Raw genomic sequence first — 15092 nt, forward strand, 5'->3', positions numbered from 1 at the left:
AGAGTTGGGGCTAGGACGCAACCTTGCTTCACTCTGCTTTTCATGGGGAAGCTTTCCAACGTGGCGCCATCAAACTGCACTGTACCATGCATGTTTTCGTGAAAAGACTAGATGAAGTTTAGAAGGTGTGGTGGACACCCAAACTTCTCTTGCACCTGGTAAAGGCCGCGAGTGCTGACAGAATTACATGCTTTTGTGAGATCCACGAATACGATGTATAATGGGGTTTGCTGGTGTCTGCAATTCTCTTGAATTTGACGCAGGGAGAAGATCATGAAGAGAATATATTAGGGCGGCATGGTGGTGCAGTGGTAGAGTTGCTGCCTTACAGCGAATGCAACGCCGGAGACCCGGGTTCGATCCCGACTACGGGCGTTGTCTGTACGGAGTTTGTATGTTCTCCCCGTGACCTGCGTGGGTTTTCTCCGAGGTCTTCGGTTTCCTCCCACACTCCAAAGACGTGCAGGTTTGTAGGTTAATTGGCTTGGTAAATGTAAAAAATTGTCCCTAGTGGGTGTAGCATAGTGTTAATGTGTGGGGATCGCTGGTCGGCGCGGACCCGGTGGGCCGAAGGGCCTGTTTCTGCGCTGTATCTCTAAATCTAAATCTAGAATATCACTGGCTCTCTGCACTCTAAAGTCAGTTGGCGATTAGGCTACAGGAAATGGAGTGCTAAGGCCCTCAAAGTGCACCAAAGAATCTTAAAAGAAGACCATGTTGGGATCTGAGATTTGTCTGGAGTTAAAGCTAAGAGAGAATAACAGCTCTAAAATTTCTTTGACATCAAGGCATGTTTTTGAATTATGTTATTAAAATTGGAGTAATGAAAATATTGTAACTTTAAAAAAAAAGTTAAACTAGATTTGCAATGCTGTATTTGAGAAGAATTTAAAATATTTAAAGTAAAATTATTTGACTAGATTTCACCCTGCCCGGAATCCCCATTTGAATTAGAGGACCTATTCCCAGCAAATCTCAGTATAATTTGACCCAAACTTGATGGAGTGTTGTGACACATGCAGCACCATCCTTCATTTGGTAAGGCTTGTCCTTCCATGTTTGGCAGCACATGTGTGCATTAGTTTTATTCCATCCCTAACTTCCCTCAGAGGCAACCGTGGCTGACAAGGGAAGTTAGGGATGGAATAAAACTAAAAGAAAAGATGTATAACACAGCAAAGAGTACCGGGAAGCCAGAGGATTAGGAAACTTTCATAGGACAACAGAAGGTAACAAAACAGGCAATACGGGCTGAAAAGATGAAGTACGAAGGGAAGCTGGCCAAGAATATAAAGGACAGTAAAAGCTTATTTAGATATGTTAAGAGAAAAAGAGTAGCAAAGTCAAATGTGGGTCCCTTGAAGGCAGACACGGGTGAAATTATTATGGGTAACAAGGAAATGGCAGAAGAGTTGAACAGGTACTTCGGATCTGTCTTCACGAAGGAAGACACAATCTCCCAGATGTACTGGAAGACAGAGGATCTAGGGAGGTAGAGGAACTGAAAAAAAAATTCATTAGGGGAGAAATAGTATTGGGTAGACTAATGGGACTGAAGGATGATAAATCCCCTGGGCCTGATGGTCTGCATCCCAGGGTCCTCAGGGAGGTGGCTCTAGAAATAGTGGACGCATTGGTGATCATTTTCCAATGTTCAATAGATTCAGGATCAGTTCCTGTGACTTGGAGGATAGTTAATGTTATCCCACTTTTCAAGAAAGGAGCGAGAGAGAAAACAGGGAATTACAGACCAGTTAGCCTGACTTCAGTGGAGGGAAAGATGCTGGAGTCAATTATTAAAGAGGTAATAATGGTGCATTTGGATAGCAGTAAAAGGATAAGTCCAAGTCAGCATGGATTTATGAAAGGGAAATGATGCTTGACTAATCTTCTGGAATTTTTTGAAGATGTGATAAAATGGATGAAGGGGAGCCAGTGGATGTAGTGTATCTAGACTTTCAGAAAGCCTTTGCTAAGGTCCCGCACGGGAGATTGGTGACTAAAATGAGAGCACATGGTATTGGGGGTAGGGTGTTGACATGGATGGAAAATTGGTTGGCAGACAGGAAGCAAAGAGTATGAGAAAACGGGTCCTTTTCAGAATGGCAGGCAGTGGTGAGTGGAGTGCTGCAAGGCTCGGTGTTGGGGCCGCAACTGTTTACCATATATATTAATGACTTGGAAGAGGGAATTAGAAGCAACACTAGCAAGTTTGCGGATGACACAAAGCTGGGTGGCAGTGTGAACTGTGAAGAGGATGTTAGAAGGTCGCAGGGTGACCTGGACAGGTTGAGTGAGTGGGCAGATGCGTGATATAGTATAATGTATATAAATATAGATAAATGTGAGGTTATCCACTTTGGCGGCAAAAACAAGGAGGCAGATTATTATCGCAATGGTGTTAGGTTGGGTAAGGGGGAGGTGCAGCGAGACCTGGGTGCCCTTGTACACCAGTCACTGAAAGTTGGCGTGCAGGTACAGCAGGCAGTGAAGAAAGCTAATGGCATGTTGGCCTTCATAACGAGAGTATTTCAGTATAGGAGTAAAGAGGTTCTTCTGCAGTTGTATCGTGCCCTGGTAAGACCACATCTGGAGTATTGTGTACAGTTTTGGTCTCCTAATTTGAGAAAGGACATCCTTGTAATTGAGGCAGTGCAACGTAGGTTCAAGAGATTGGTCCCTGGGATGGCGGGACTGTCATATGAGGAAAGATTGAAAAGACTAGGCTTGTATTCACTGGAGTTTAGAAGGATGAGAGGGGATCTTATAGAAACATATATAATTATAAAAGGACTGGACAAGCTAGATGCAGGAAAAATGTTCCCAATGTTGTGCGAATCCAGAACCAGGGGCCACAGTCTTAGAATAAAGGGGAGGCCATTTAAAACTGAGGTGAAAAGGAACTTTTTCACCCATAGAGTTGTGAATTTGTGGAATTCTCTGCCACAGAGGGCAGTGGAAGCCAAATCACTGGATTTAAGAGAGTTAGATAGAGCTCTAGGGGCTAGTTGAATCATGGGATATGGGGAGAAGGCAGGCACGGGTTATTGATTTGGGGACGATCAGCCATGATCACAATGAATGGCGGTGCTGGCTCGAAGGGCCGAATGGCCTCCTCCTGCACCTATTTTCTATGTTCTGGACTTTGCCAATTTTGGCTGCTGAATTAATTGATTTGCCAGCTCCAGCCTACCATGCTACTGCCCATTAAAAATCAATTAAACAGTTAAAGCATTATTAGCAATTTTAAAAGGAAAATACTTAAACAATTTTGACCTCTTCAATAATTAAAATCATTAAAACAAACAGTATTAAAATGTGTAAATTGCTCCTCTGCAGCTGTTCCTACTCCTTGCATCAATCAAGTTTGTGCTTTAGCACTGAACACCAAGCAGAGTCCAACATCTGTGCACAGGAAACTACAACGTTGCCAGAAAATTCAGGACTTTAGTGTTTGAGTTGAAATACTGATCTTGATGAAATGAAACTAGGTGCTGGCAGTTCTGGAGCTGTCAGTACGTTCCCGCCAAATCGAGTCCAATGTAACTCTTCATTCTGGTGAATCAATGGCAATCACATATTTTCTGTATTTATGCCACCATTCTTGCTGCAACCACTTCTGATGAAAAAAGATGGTGCAAATTTATTTGGACAAGTGGGACAAACATGAGTAACTTACAGATTGTACAATTTGTGAAAATTTTCAATTGTAGTATTGTGAATATACTGGTAAAGCTATCTGACACTAGTCGTGTCATGGACAGGCATGTTTATTTTTTTATAGATCATTTAATCTAAAAAGAAATATGTGAATTATCTCAACACCAAACTTTTAACATACATGAGTCTAAATTTAGAACCCGTGATTCTCCATCCACTTTGCAAACGCACAATCTCTCTTTTTTAAATTAGATGCATGATATTTTTGGAGGAACTAATAGCAACTTTCTGAAATGTTTTGTATATGTTGAAATCTATTGGTAAATGCCATTTTTTGAGAATATCCTTGGTTTACAAATGTTTGATTTGTAAAAAAGAATATCTGAAGTACAGACATCAGTGGTCTTTCAACTCTGTGTTTTGGAAGTGAAGTTTTGATGATAGGCTTGCAAAGATAATTCTCTTCAATAATTCCTAAAGAGAATGTATAAAATGTAATCATTGTCTTCATGAACTGCATCATTCGACTATGGCACATTCCCAACCTCTGGATTTTATTTAATATTTGAAGTTTTGGACTATTCCTGTTAATGTGTACAACCGATAAAATAATTGGCACTATTTTTTCCTTCCATTGATGGAATGAACATAAGGTATTTAATATTTTCATCTTTGGATAAATCATGAAGGGTTTACATAACAAAATAAAATAGGTGTATTTCTAAGTATTTGAACAGAGCATTTTCAAAATTTGCCAGGCCTACTGAAAGGACGTTTAACAATCAAGGCATGCTAAAACTTTCCACAGCATTAAAACTGTGGCATTTCCAGCAACTTTGTTTCACTGATACTGTTGAGCAGTAGCTGGTCAGGCTTGTAGTACCCTTACTACATAAGGGTATTGTATGGTATGTTGCATTAATATGCTTTTAAAAAATGAAAGAACTTCAACAAAAACTTGCGAGTGGTAAAATAAATAAAAATGCCTTTTCAGCAGCTCTGTTTTCATTGAATGGCCTAAATCATAGTGGTATGCAGAATTTGTGGTACCTGAGGACATAGTATAAATTATGGAGCCTTTTGTTAATTATCTATTGCTCATCATTTTACATTGAACAATGTGGTCTTTAGCAGCTGTGTTTTTCCATTTTGAAATTGTTTTGAAAATTATAGGATAAAAAGTCTGCCAGTAAAGGTTGACATGAATAACCATTCTCTGTATTTATGTATGACAAGCCTCATGCTGAAATGTACTGTGAGATGACTTTTAGTAAAAACTAGACAAAGTTGGGCCCATTCCCCCACCCCCCCCCATTTTCTCCTCCCCCAGCCCCACTCTTATTCTCCCCCCCTTTCCCACCACCCCCCTTTCCCCACCACCCCCCTTTCCCCCACCCCCCCTCCCCCCATTCTCTCCTCCCCCAGCCCCACTCTTACTCTCCCCACCCCCCTTTCCCCACCACCCCCCTTTCCCCACCACCACCCCATTCTCTCCTCCCCCAGCCCCACTCTTACTCTCCCCCACCCCCCCTTTCCCCACCATCCCCCTTTGGCCCTTTCCCCCACCCCCCCCATTCTCTCCACCCCACCGCCATTCTCACTCTCCCCCACCTCCCCTTTCCCCACCACCCCCCTTTCCCCCACTCTCTCTTCCCCCCACCCCCCATTCTCTACTCCCCAGCCCCACTCTTACTCTCCCCCACCTCCCCTTTCCCCACCACCCCCCTTTCCCCCATTCTCTCTTCCCCCACCACCAACCCCCCTCGCCCCCACCCCCCGCTGTCCCCCTCCCCAGTCCCACTCTCCCTCCCACCCCCACTCTCTCGTCCTCCCACCCTCCCCGTCCTCCCCCACTCTAACTCTCCTGGAGCGGCGGACTACTGGAGACGGGCAGCGCGACAGCGGCTGTGGCCTAGCCGAGCTGGGATTACTGGCGGTGGTTGTGGGGGAGAGGGGAGAGAGGAGAGGGGAGAGAGGAGAGGGGAGAGAGGAGAGGGGAGAGAGGAGAGGGGAGAGGGGAGAGGGGAGAGAGGAGAGGGGAGAGAGGAGAGGGGAGAGGGGAGAGGGGAGAGGGGAGAGGGGAGAGGGGAGAGGGGAGAGGGGAGAGAGGAGAGGGGAGCCCCTGATTGCGGGCAGGCGGCTGCGCTAACGGCGTCCATCTTGTTTGTGCGAGTGAAGAGGGAGTCCGTGCGTGCCCTCTGGTGATGTCATACAGCAGCCCATGGAGAAAGGTCTTTAGAAATGAGATTTTTGAATTTTAAAATGTCTGACTTAAAAAATATAAGACCGATTTAAATAAAACTTGTTATAAAGAGTCGCCGCGAGAGTGGTGAGTAAGGTGGTGCAAAAATTGTGGCGCTATGGTTTACCGTTTTGGCTGCAGGGCCACATGTCACATGTCTCTCAGAGAGATATACTTACATACAAATATATTTATATATATATATACACACAAGATCTGAGTTTTAGTAGTATAATATATATATATATATAGTTAATATGAAGGGTATTATATCCTTTTTAAACTTTTCTTTTATCAGGTAAAACGTAACATATTTGACCTCACGAACATTCATGTCCGCCATCAGATATGGGAAGGTTGGCCTGCCTCCGCCGAGGATGATTCTGTGAGTGCACTTTATTTTCAAAGAACTTTAATGTTCTTCAATCCTTAGTATTGTGTTATGAATAGCCAGAGACTTTCTTTCAGCAGATGTTCTTTTATGTACTGTTCTGCATTTGTTAGTGTGTGGTTTTGATATTTTCATTTCTGTATTACTCTTTTTATATAACCATTGTAACCATTAGCCAAACATCTTGCATAATTGAAGAGAAGCATAGGGCACAAGAGCTTACTTTTCACATTTACCCATGGTTGAGAATAGTCAGCTGTATAAACATTTCAAGATGTTTTAGTATCTCAATGCAGAAAGGCTTTACACTGAAATAATTCAGCCAACCATTCTTCAAGTTATTGACAGTTTTAACATTTGTGAAGAAAGCCTATTCACTGAATCCCAGAATTTAATTTAATCAGTAACAGATTGAGCTTCCAATGTGACATTATTCAGAAATACTTAAGATGGGGACATTATCACAGAGTTCTTATGTTTTAACCAAAAGAATGGCTATATTGAAGTTGATTCCTTTGGATGCTGCCCCATCCTCAGTACTCCCCCCCCCCCCCCAATTGACAGCCACCTTCATCCTCAGCTGCACCCCCCCCCCCCATCAGACCCTCCCAATCCTCTGCCGCCATCCCAATCCTCTGCTGCCATCCCAATCCTCTGCCCATTTTTAAAAGTAATTTGCTGCATCATATTGAATCACTGTTTTAGTTAACCCTCATAAGATAACGTTACAATAATTTCCCTGGATTTGTGCCTGATGATGCCTGTTGAAGAATGAGCCTTACACCTCTGCAAAACTAAGGTTCTCTCTCGATCTATGTTGACTGTTCAATACTGCCTTCGGACAATGAAGAAAAATAATATTTGAAGACCTCATTCCTGGCAGAGAACTTATGGTCTTATTGTGCAGCAATGAACCCTATTCTCCTGTATGCTTCTGAGATAAAGACTAATGAAAATGGGTACCTCAAAATATTTGAATGATGCTACCGATGCTGGCTGCTCCAAATCCTCCAAATCTATTGGCAGCATAAGGCAGCTAAGTTTAGCATCCTCTCCCAGACCTGCAGGCTAGAATTAAACCCCTTATAACAATGTGTAGGAAGGAACTGCAGACTGATTTTCACGGAAGATAGATGCAAAATGCTGGAGTAACTCAGTGGGTCAGGCAGCATCTCTGGAGAAAAGAAATAGGTGACATTTCGAGTCGAGACACTTCATCAACCTCGCCTCAGTCCGAAGAAGGATCTCGACACGAAACGTCACCTATTTCTTTTCTCCAGAGATGCCTCCTGACCCGCTGAGTTACTCCAGCATTTTGTGTCTATCCCCTCATAACAATGTCACCTCCAATGAGCAGGTTGAGTGGCTCATATGCCCAACACTGAACTGGAATCTTTGGCAAGAGATTATCAGAGCAAATGATTCAAGAATATTCTCAAATCTTCCTGGATAAAGTGTAAAATCCCTAATGATGTGGAAATCTTGCCCATGACCACGCACGATAGAAATTAATCATTCAGGATAGCTTCTAGAGCCATGACTCTATTCATCTGAAGCACAAAAGCTAAGTGTGCACAATGGAAGAAGTACAACATCAAGCACCACCTGTCCCATTTGTGGCTGGGGCAGTCAGTTCCATATTGGCCTAATCAGCTACCACAGTACTAGAGTGGAAGCAAAACACTGCAACGTGTATGATGATGTTGAATGCTGTTGTTTATTGGTATTAGTTTATTATTGTCACATGCACAGACATACGGTTAAAAAAAAATTTGAGTGCTATTCAGTCAAATCCTACCATACACCAAGTAGCGTAATGAGAACAATACAGAATGCAGAATATAGTGTTGCAGCTGCAGAGGTAGTGCAGATTTATAAAAAAGTGCAACAGTTGCAGCGTGGTAGGTTGGGAAATCAGGATTACACCCTTAGTTTATATAATGTCTGTTCATTAGTTTTGCAGTGGGGAGGAGCTATTCTGAACTGGCGGTACAGTAAACCCTCATTACAACAGACCATAGGGGGAGGACTGGTGTCCAAAATGGCCAATTGTCCATTATAACCGAATATGATATAATCATTGCATGTAGTTGAAACAAAGAACTGCAGATGATGGTTAATACACAAAAGGTCACAAAGTGCTGGAATAACACAGCAGGTCAGGCAGCATCAAGAACATGGATAGGTGACATCAGGACACTTCTTCAGGTTTAGTCAAGTCTGCTGAGTTACTCCAGCACTTTGTGTGGTTTAATCTTAAAAATAGGCGCCGATGCCGCTGATCTGTTCCAGCGAGGCCTTCTTCATGTTGTAGCCCCTGCCGACAGCACTTTCTTTGGGCCACTGCCATTGGCAGGACGCGCTTGGTCTGAGCGGCTCCCTCCTCTCTCGCTTGCTGCCGATTCTGAAGAAGAGTCTCAACCCGAAACGCTACCCATTCCTTCTCACCAGAGATGCTCCCTGTCCCGCTGAGTTACTCCAGCACTTTGTGTCTATCTTCCTATCTGCTGTCGCTATGTCCACTCCACCACCGCTTCCTTCTGCTTTTTCCCCGCAGTCGCCGACATCTTCCAAGGTGATGTTGGTGATTCTGGGGGAGAAGGAGGAGGAGACAGTGGTGGACAAAAGAGCGGCGCAGTGGACAGAGTGATTGGAGAAGGAAGAGGAGGTGGCAGTGGAGGAGGGAGCGGCAGAGTAGACAGAGCAATGGGAGAAGAGGTGGCAGCCGGGGAGTGGACAAACTAGGAGGCGGCAACTGGTGAGAGTGGATGGAGCTCAGTGACCGAGCGCATCCTGTTGGTAGCTTGGCCTGAAGAAAGTGCTGTCCCCAGGGGCTACAACTTCAGCCGCAACAACAGCCGCATCAACTGGACCGTACGGTGAGCAAAGAAGGGCAGCAAACCATGGATGAACTGTGAGGTCCACCCCATGGAGCCAATGGAGGAAGGTTGGTTTGCGTGATGGACTGGACTGCATCCACCACTATGCAATTTTGTTGGTGTCTTGAGAAGAACAGTTGCCAAAGCAAATTGCAATGCATTCCAATATGGTGCTCTCTTCAGTGCATCCGTAGAAATTGATAAGAGACATTGGAGACATGCTGAATTTCCTTAGCTTTCTGAGGAAGTAGAGGTGGTTTTGTGGTCGTAGCGTCAATGTGGTTGGACGAGGTTGGTGATATTTACACTTGCATCCCAGTTGGTGATGTTTACCCTTGGAGAGTACTAGTTAGCAAATAGTTTGAAACGCTCGCTACATCAGCACCATTCATGCTGATAGGAGCATGTACACTATCCTGCTTCCTGAAGTCAATGACCAGCACCTTTGTTTTGCTGACATTGAGGGAGAAGTTGTTGTCTAGACAGCATATTACTAAGCTCTTTATCACCCACTCGTCATTTAGCTTAGAAATAGAGTGTGGAAAATTTGGGCTTTGGCCCACCGAGTCCGCCCCAAATTGTACAGGCAGTACAGTAAGGGGCTGGGAACACATCCTTGTGGGTTATCGGCGTTGGGAGTTATGGTGGAGGATGTTTTGTCACCCGTCTTTACTGATTGCCGCCTATGGGTTGAAGATCCAGTTGTCAAGTCCTAAGTCCAGAATTTTGGCAATAGTTGGAATTATGTTCCTGAAGACAGAGCTATCTATATATATACTACTAAAATTCTCGGTTTGTTTGTGTTTATGTGTGTACCATGCCCTCTACACAGCCAAAACGGTACACAATAGTGCCACAAGTTTAGGCCCACCCTACTCACCATTCCCCTGTGCTGTGAATAAACCCACTTTTGTTACTTTTTAAAAACAATTTACCTTATAAACTTTAATAAATGCGTCCCCCCCCCCTTCCCCGGAGGACCGCCGCCTGTCCCGGTGTGCCCCGTGCCTGACCTTCCTCCCACGGTGGCAGAGGGTCCAATAAGATGGCCGTCGCAGCCGTGCTGCAGGAGAAATGGGGCCGAGGTCAGTGCCGTCTCCCTTTCCACTCTCGCCCACCCAAGGCCCCGGGAGACGCTCCCCGCCTGGCAACAGGTCCATGCCGTCACCACCCTACCCCGCCGCAGATTGCAGCCGAGCTGAACAGACGCTTCGGCTCCGCAGGAGAAACGGGGCCGACGTCACTGCTTTTCCCCTCTCCCTCCTTGCTGGCACACGGCCACGGGTACACTCCCCGCCCGGCAACGGCTCCACGGTTGGGCCGAGGGGAGGGGTGGAGCGGGAGGAGGGGGGTGGGGGGAGCGGGTAGGGAGGGGGGAGGGGGTGGGGGGAGGGAAAGAGGGATGGGGGGAGGGAGGGGTGAAGGGGATGGGGGAGGGGGGTTGAGGGGGAGGGGGTCTGGGGGAGGGGGGAGGGATGGGGAAGGAGTGAAGGGGATGGGTGAAGGGGAGGAGGGGGTGCTGCACCAATGCAGGAGAGGTTAGGACCCAACGGGTCCACTTGGTCTAGTAGTCTATAAATCGGAGTTTGAGTAAGTGTCCTTGTTATCAAGATTTTCTAGTGATGATTGTAGGGCTATGGAGATGGTGTCTGTCATGGACATGTTGTAATAACCAACCAGGCAAAATCTCATTGGATCAAGACTATCAAGGGATGCTGGAATTAATGTGCGCTGAACAGCCTCTCGAAGCACTTCATGATAGTGGATGCCAGAGCCATTTGGCTAGTCATGAGGACGCACTACCTTCCTTTTCTTTGGCATCAGGATGATAATGGTCCTCTTAAACCAGGAAAGAACCTCAATGGAGTAGGGAGAAGTTAAAGATGTCTGCAAGTCCTCCTGCCAACTGTTCTGTGGAGACTCCATCCAGACCTTTTTTTGCATTCACATGGGTTCACTCACAGGAAGGCCAATCTGACATCTTTGACAGTAACCATGGGCAGAGATGCTCCCGAGGCTGTTGGAGGAACGTCATTCCACTGACCTTCTGTTCAAAGTGAGCATAGATTGCATTGAGCATGCACTATCTGCCTTCGCTTAGTAGTCCATTGTAACACATGAACCTTGCCGCAATACACGTTTATTCTGGGACTAGTTTGGTCCAGAATTCTCTCTCGGCGTCCTTGAGACTTTGCGAAGATCATGTATAGATTTCTTGTACCAGTGGGTTATTGTTGCAGACTTGGACTTCGCCCAGGAGTGCACCTCACAGTTCATCCATGGTTTGCTGATGGACAGCACTGTTCTTTGGCATGCAGTCCTCTACGCAATTACTGATGAAGTCTGTGATGGTAGTGACATATTCATTTAGGTGGTTTATCAGGAAATATCAATGAGAATGTTGAAAATGCTCAGCAGGTCAACCACCATTACAGAGGGAGAAAGAGCATTGATGTTTCAGATTAATGACCTGATGTAAGGTTATTGACTTGAAATGTGAATTCTGTTTCACTCTCCATGGATGCTGTTGTATCTACTGAATATTTCAAATATGTTCTGTTTTTATTTCCGAATTTCAGCAGCAGTTATACATTTTGGCTATCTAAGGGATTTTGTGTTGTATTAGAACCTTTTTTTTAGTCTCCTCATAGTGAAGGATTTATAAATTGGTGTAAGGCTTAAAAATGATTCACAAATTCTTTTGAGTTTTCCCTCTCCAGCCAGCTTGAAACAGTTTTCACTGGGAGAGTGCACCCACACCATTTTCAGCAGTGAATTGACATTCCAACGTTGGTACTTAGGACACAACTTCTTGGCAGACTGCCATCACTGAATACATCGTTCAGGATTGGGGCATGAACTGTATATTTCTGAATGGATATATGCTATGGTTGTATGTGTAGATCTTCGCTGAAGCATTAATATCTTTCCAGCTTTTTAAATTATTTTGACTTCTTTGATGGATTTATGATAGTGTGCAACAGTTACAAAGGAAATCAAATCGTTGCAAGTCTTTTTTTAGGAGATCTTTTATAATTAATCACTGTGTGGCCCCCAACAATACTATAATTTTGTAATGTTGACTCTTGTATCATACTTAAAAGTGAATAGTTAATCTCCCAAATGATTAAAAAAATATTTTTGGTTTTAAATCAAGTCAAGTCAAGTCAATTTTATTTGTGTAGCACATTTAAAAACAACCCACGTTGACCAAAGTGCTGTACATCTGTTTAGGTACTAAGGAAAAAATGAAACATACAGTAACACACAAACATAACAGCACATACAAAACAGTTCACAGCGCCTCCTCAATGGGCCTCAAACACTAGGGAGTAGAAATAGGTTTTGAGCCTGGACTTAAAGGAGTCGATGGAGGGGGCAGTTCTGATGGGGAGAGGGATGCTGTTCCACAGTCTAGGAGCTGCAACCGCAAAAGCGCGGTCACCCCTGAGCTTAAGCCTAGACCGCGGGATAGTGAGTAGCCCCAAGTCGGCCGACCTGAGGGACCTGGAGTTAGAGAGGTGGGTTAGAAGATTTTTGATGTAGGGGGGGGGATGTCCATTTAGGGCTTTATATGTGAATAGGAGGAGCTTGAAGTTGATTCTGTACCGTACAGGGAGCCAGTGGAGAGAGGCCAGAATCGGCGTGATGTGGTCCCTTTTACGGGTACCCGTCAGGAGTCTCGCTGCGGCGTTTTGGACCAGTTGCAGGCGGGATGATTGGCTTTATTACAGTTGTATTACCTAAATATCAATAGGTTCTATTGTTTTTCCATATCATATTAATGTTATATAAAATCTTAATTTATTTAAAAATGTAACATTTTGATCTTTTTCTATTCGTTTTTTTAATTATTTGAATGCTAAATATAAATTCTACTTGTCAATAGAACTACAGTCAACATTTACAATACTAAATTATTCTTGCTCTCAAAATACTGAAAACATGGCCTTTGTTTAAATGTAAAATGAGAATCTAGAATGATTGTATGTTTTTACTTTGTCACAGTTGAACTTCTTCTGAATGAAAACATTTACCAACCAGTGAAGTCTATAAGTGATTCCCCAGTGAGGATATGCTAGAACAGAATTATTGACAACTAGTACAATATCCCATCCCTCATTAAAGTGAGAGCTGCAGCCGTCAGTGTATTTTTACTACCTAAAGGGATTCAAAAAATAATATATTAAATGAGTGTTGACTTAGATTAAGTTAACTGATGTTGCCAGATGAGCCAGGTCCATCAGGTTCAGAAAAGAATCAAGATTATACAGGAATCCAATTACAGCAAGCCTATCCAGTTTCATTGTTTATTGAGCTTGAGGTTAACAAGAAATGTAGAGAAAATGGTTCCCATGGCACCGTGAGTCTTTCTCGCATCCAGCAAGTAAATTTAAATGAGTAGAAGCAAATGCAGGTTTTGAGTATTTGATTTTATATACTGCAGTTTGTCAAGATACTGAGGTACAAAATTCTATGATCATAAACTTCAAAGAGGTTGGTACCGTATGAAAAATCTGTGACATGAAGCACCCTTGGATGAATTTGTTTTAAATTGTTTTAGTTTGAAAATAATTTCCATGTGGTGGTTTGGGTTCAGGTCCATGAAAACCAGAGCTTAGGTGGCACTGAATGACACTTGGATATCTCATTGCAGGAGGTTGACAGACATCATGGATTGTCCTGAGGAGTTTTTCCATAATTGCTGACATTTATCCAGTGTTTCACAGTATTTGCTAATGTATTAATGCAGTCAGTCTTTGAGAGGCTGCTCATACCTTTTTGCCCTGACTTTTATGGTTTCCTAAATTCATAGACCCACTGAAACTTATTCCCTTCTGGTTGCCTTAGTGACAGAGCTCAGAGATAAGCCTAGGTAGAGCCCTTTTGTGATTGCTTTCAGGTGACATTCAATGATAACTTGAGTAGAGTGTCCTTTTATAGTTCTTGTAATTCACAAAATGATAACAGCTTTCATTCCTAAGATCCAAGGGCTCTGGACCATTCCCAGGTGGGATTTGTATTTGATTTGCTACTTCATGCCAGTGAGGCTGTTGGGTCTTTGTGGATGATGAGATTATGTCATGTGGCATAGAAACCTGAAGATGTCAAGAAAATAATGGTTGCACTATTGTTGCAGGGCAAACTTTCAGCCCCTGTTTTCAAGAGTTAATGCGAGAATTTTTTTTTTTTTTTAATGAATAATGCTCTTATTTGCTGAATAATTGCATGCATTTTCATTTAGTTTAATGATTTTTGGAGTAAAGAAAATATGCCAGCCAAAGACTACAAACATTTATACCATCTGTTATAAGAAGGTCGCTGCATACCATCATACACAATGTGAAAATGCTGAAACACTAAAATGCTAATTTATTCTAAAAATCATGAAATAGATACTTGGAATTTAATTTTTTTATAATTGAAGTGCTTTCTTAGCTTTCCCTTTGTCTCATCAGACAATTTGGGATAGAGCACTTTTATTGTGAGCGCATCTGAAGTTTTTTATCAAAATATGTGATATTCTCTGAAATAACTAGTTGCAAATGATGGTAATTTCACTCCAGATGCATGTCTGATGCTGGTAGTATTTATGCTTAAGTACACATAAAACTGATTAAATCTAGCTGAGTGGTTTGGGAAGCAAGTAAAAAAAGTGGGAATAAGAACCTAGAGGATTGTTTTGTGCTTCTTTAACACAAGCTGAGTCATAAAATCTTATTTTAAACTTTCGCCAAGATTGTGTTTATACTGAACAATATCGCTGGCATGCCAAAAGAAAACCGGTATAATTGTAGGTTATTCTTTTGCCTTCAAGCATCACAAAGGCTCAGCCAATTGTTCTCCAGAGACTAAACTGAATCTGAACTTGTGCAGAAAGGATCTTTGCTGCAACAATCTGATATTATGGTCAACCTTT

General features: G+C 43.3%; 1 protein-coding gene across 1 annotated transcript in view; it reads left to right on the forward strand.

Moving 5' to 3' along the window:
* faf1 (Fas (TNFRSF6) associated factor 1) overlaps window positions 1–15092 on the forward strand; it is a 208424-nt gene that overhangs the window by 101496 nt on the left and 91836 nt on the right. The window contains exon 8 of the mRNA XM_078408556.1: window positions 6201–6287. Coding sequence (XP_078264682.1) covers window positions 6201–6287 — 87 coding nt within the window. The remainder of the gene's footprint in view (window positions 1–6200; window positions 6288–15092) is intronic.

Source organism: Rhinoraja longicauda, chromosome 11 (assembly GCF_053455715.1).
Source record: "Rhinoraja longicauda isolate Sanriku21f chromosome 11, sRhiLon1.1, whole genome shotgun sequence".
NCBI lineage: Eukaryota > Metazoa > Chordata > Chondrichthyes > Rajiformes > Arhynchobatidae > Rhinoraja > Rhinoraja longicauda.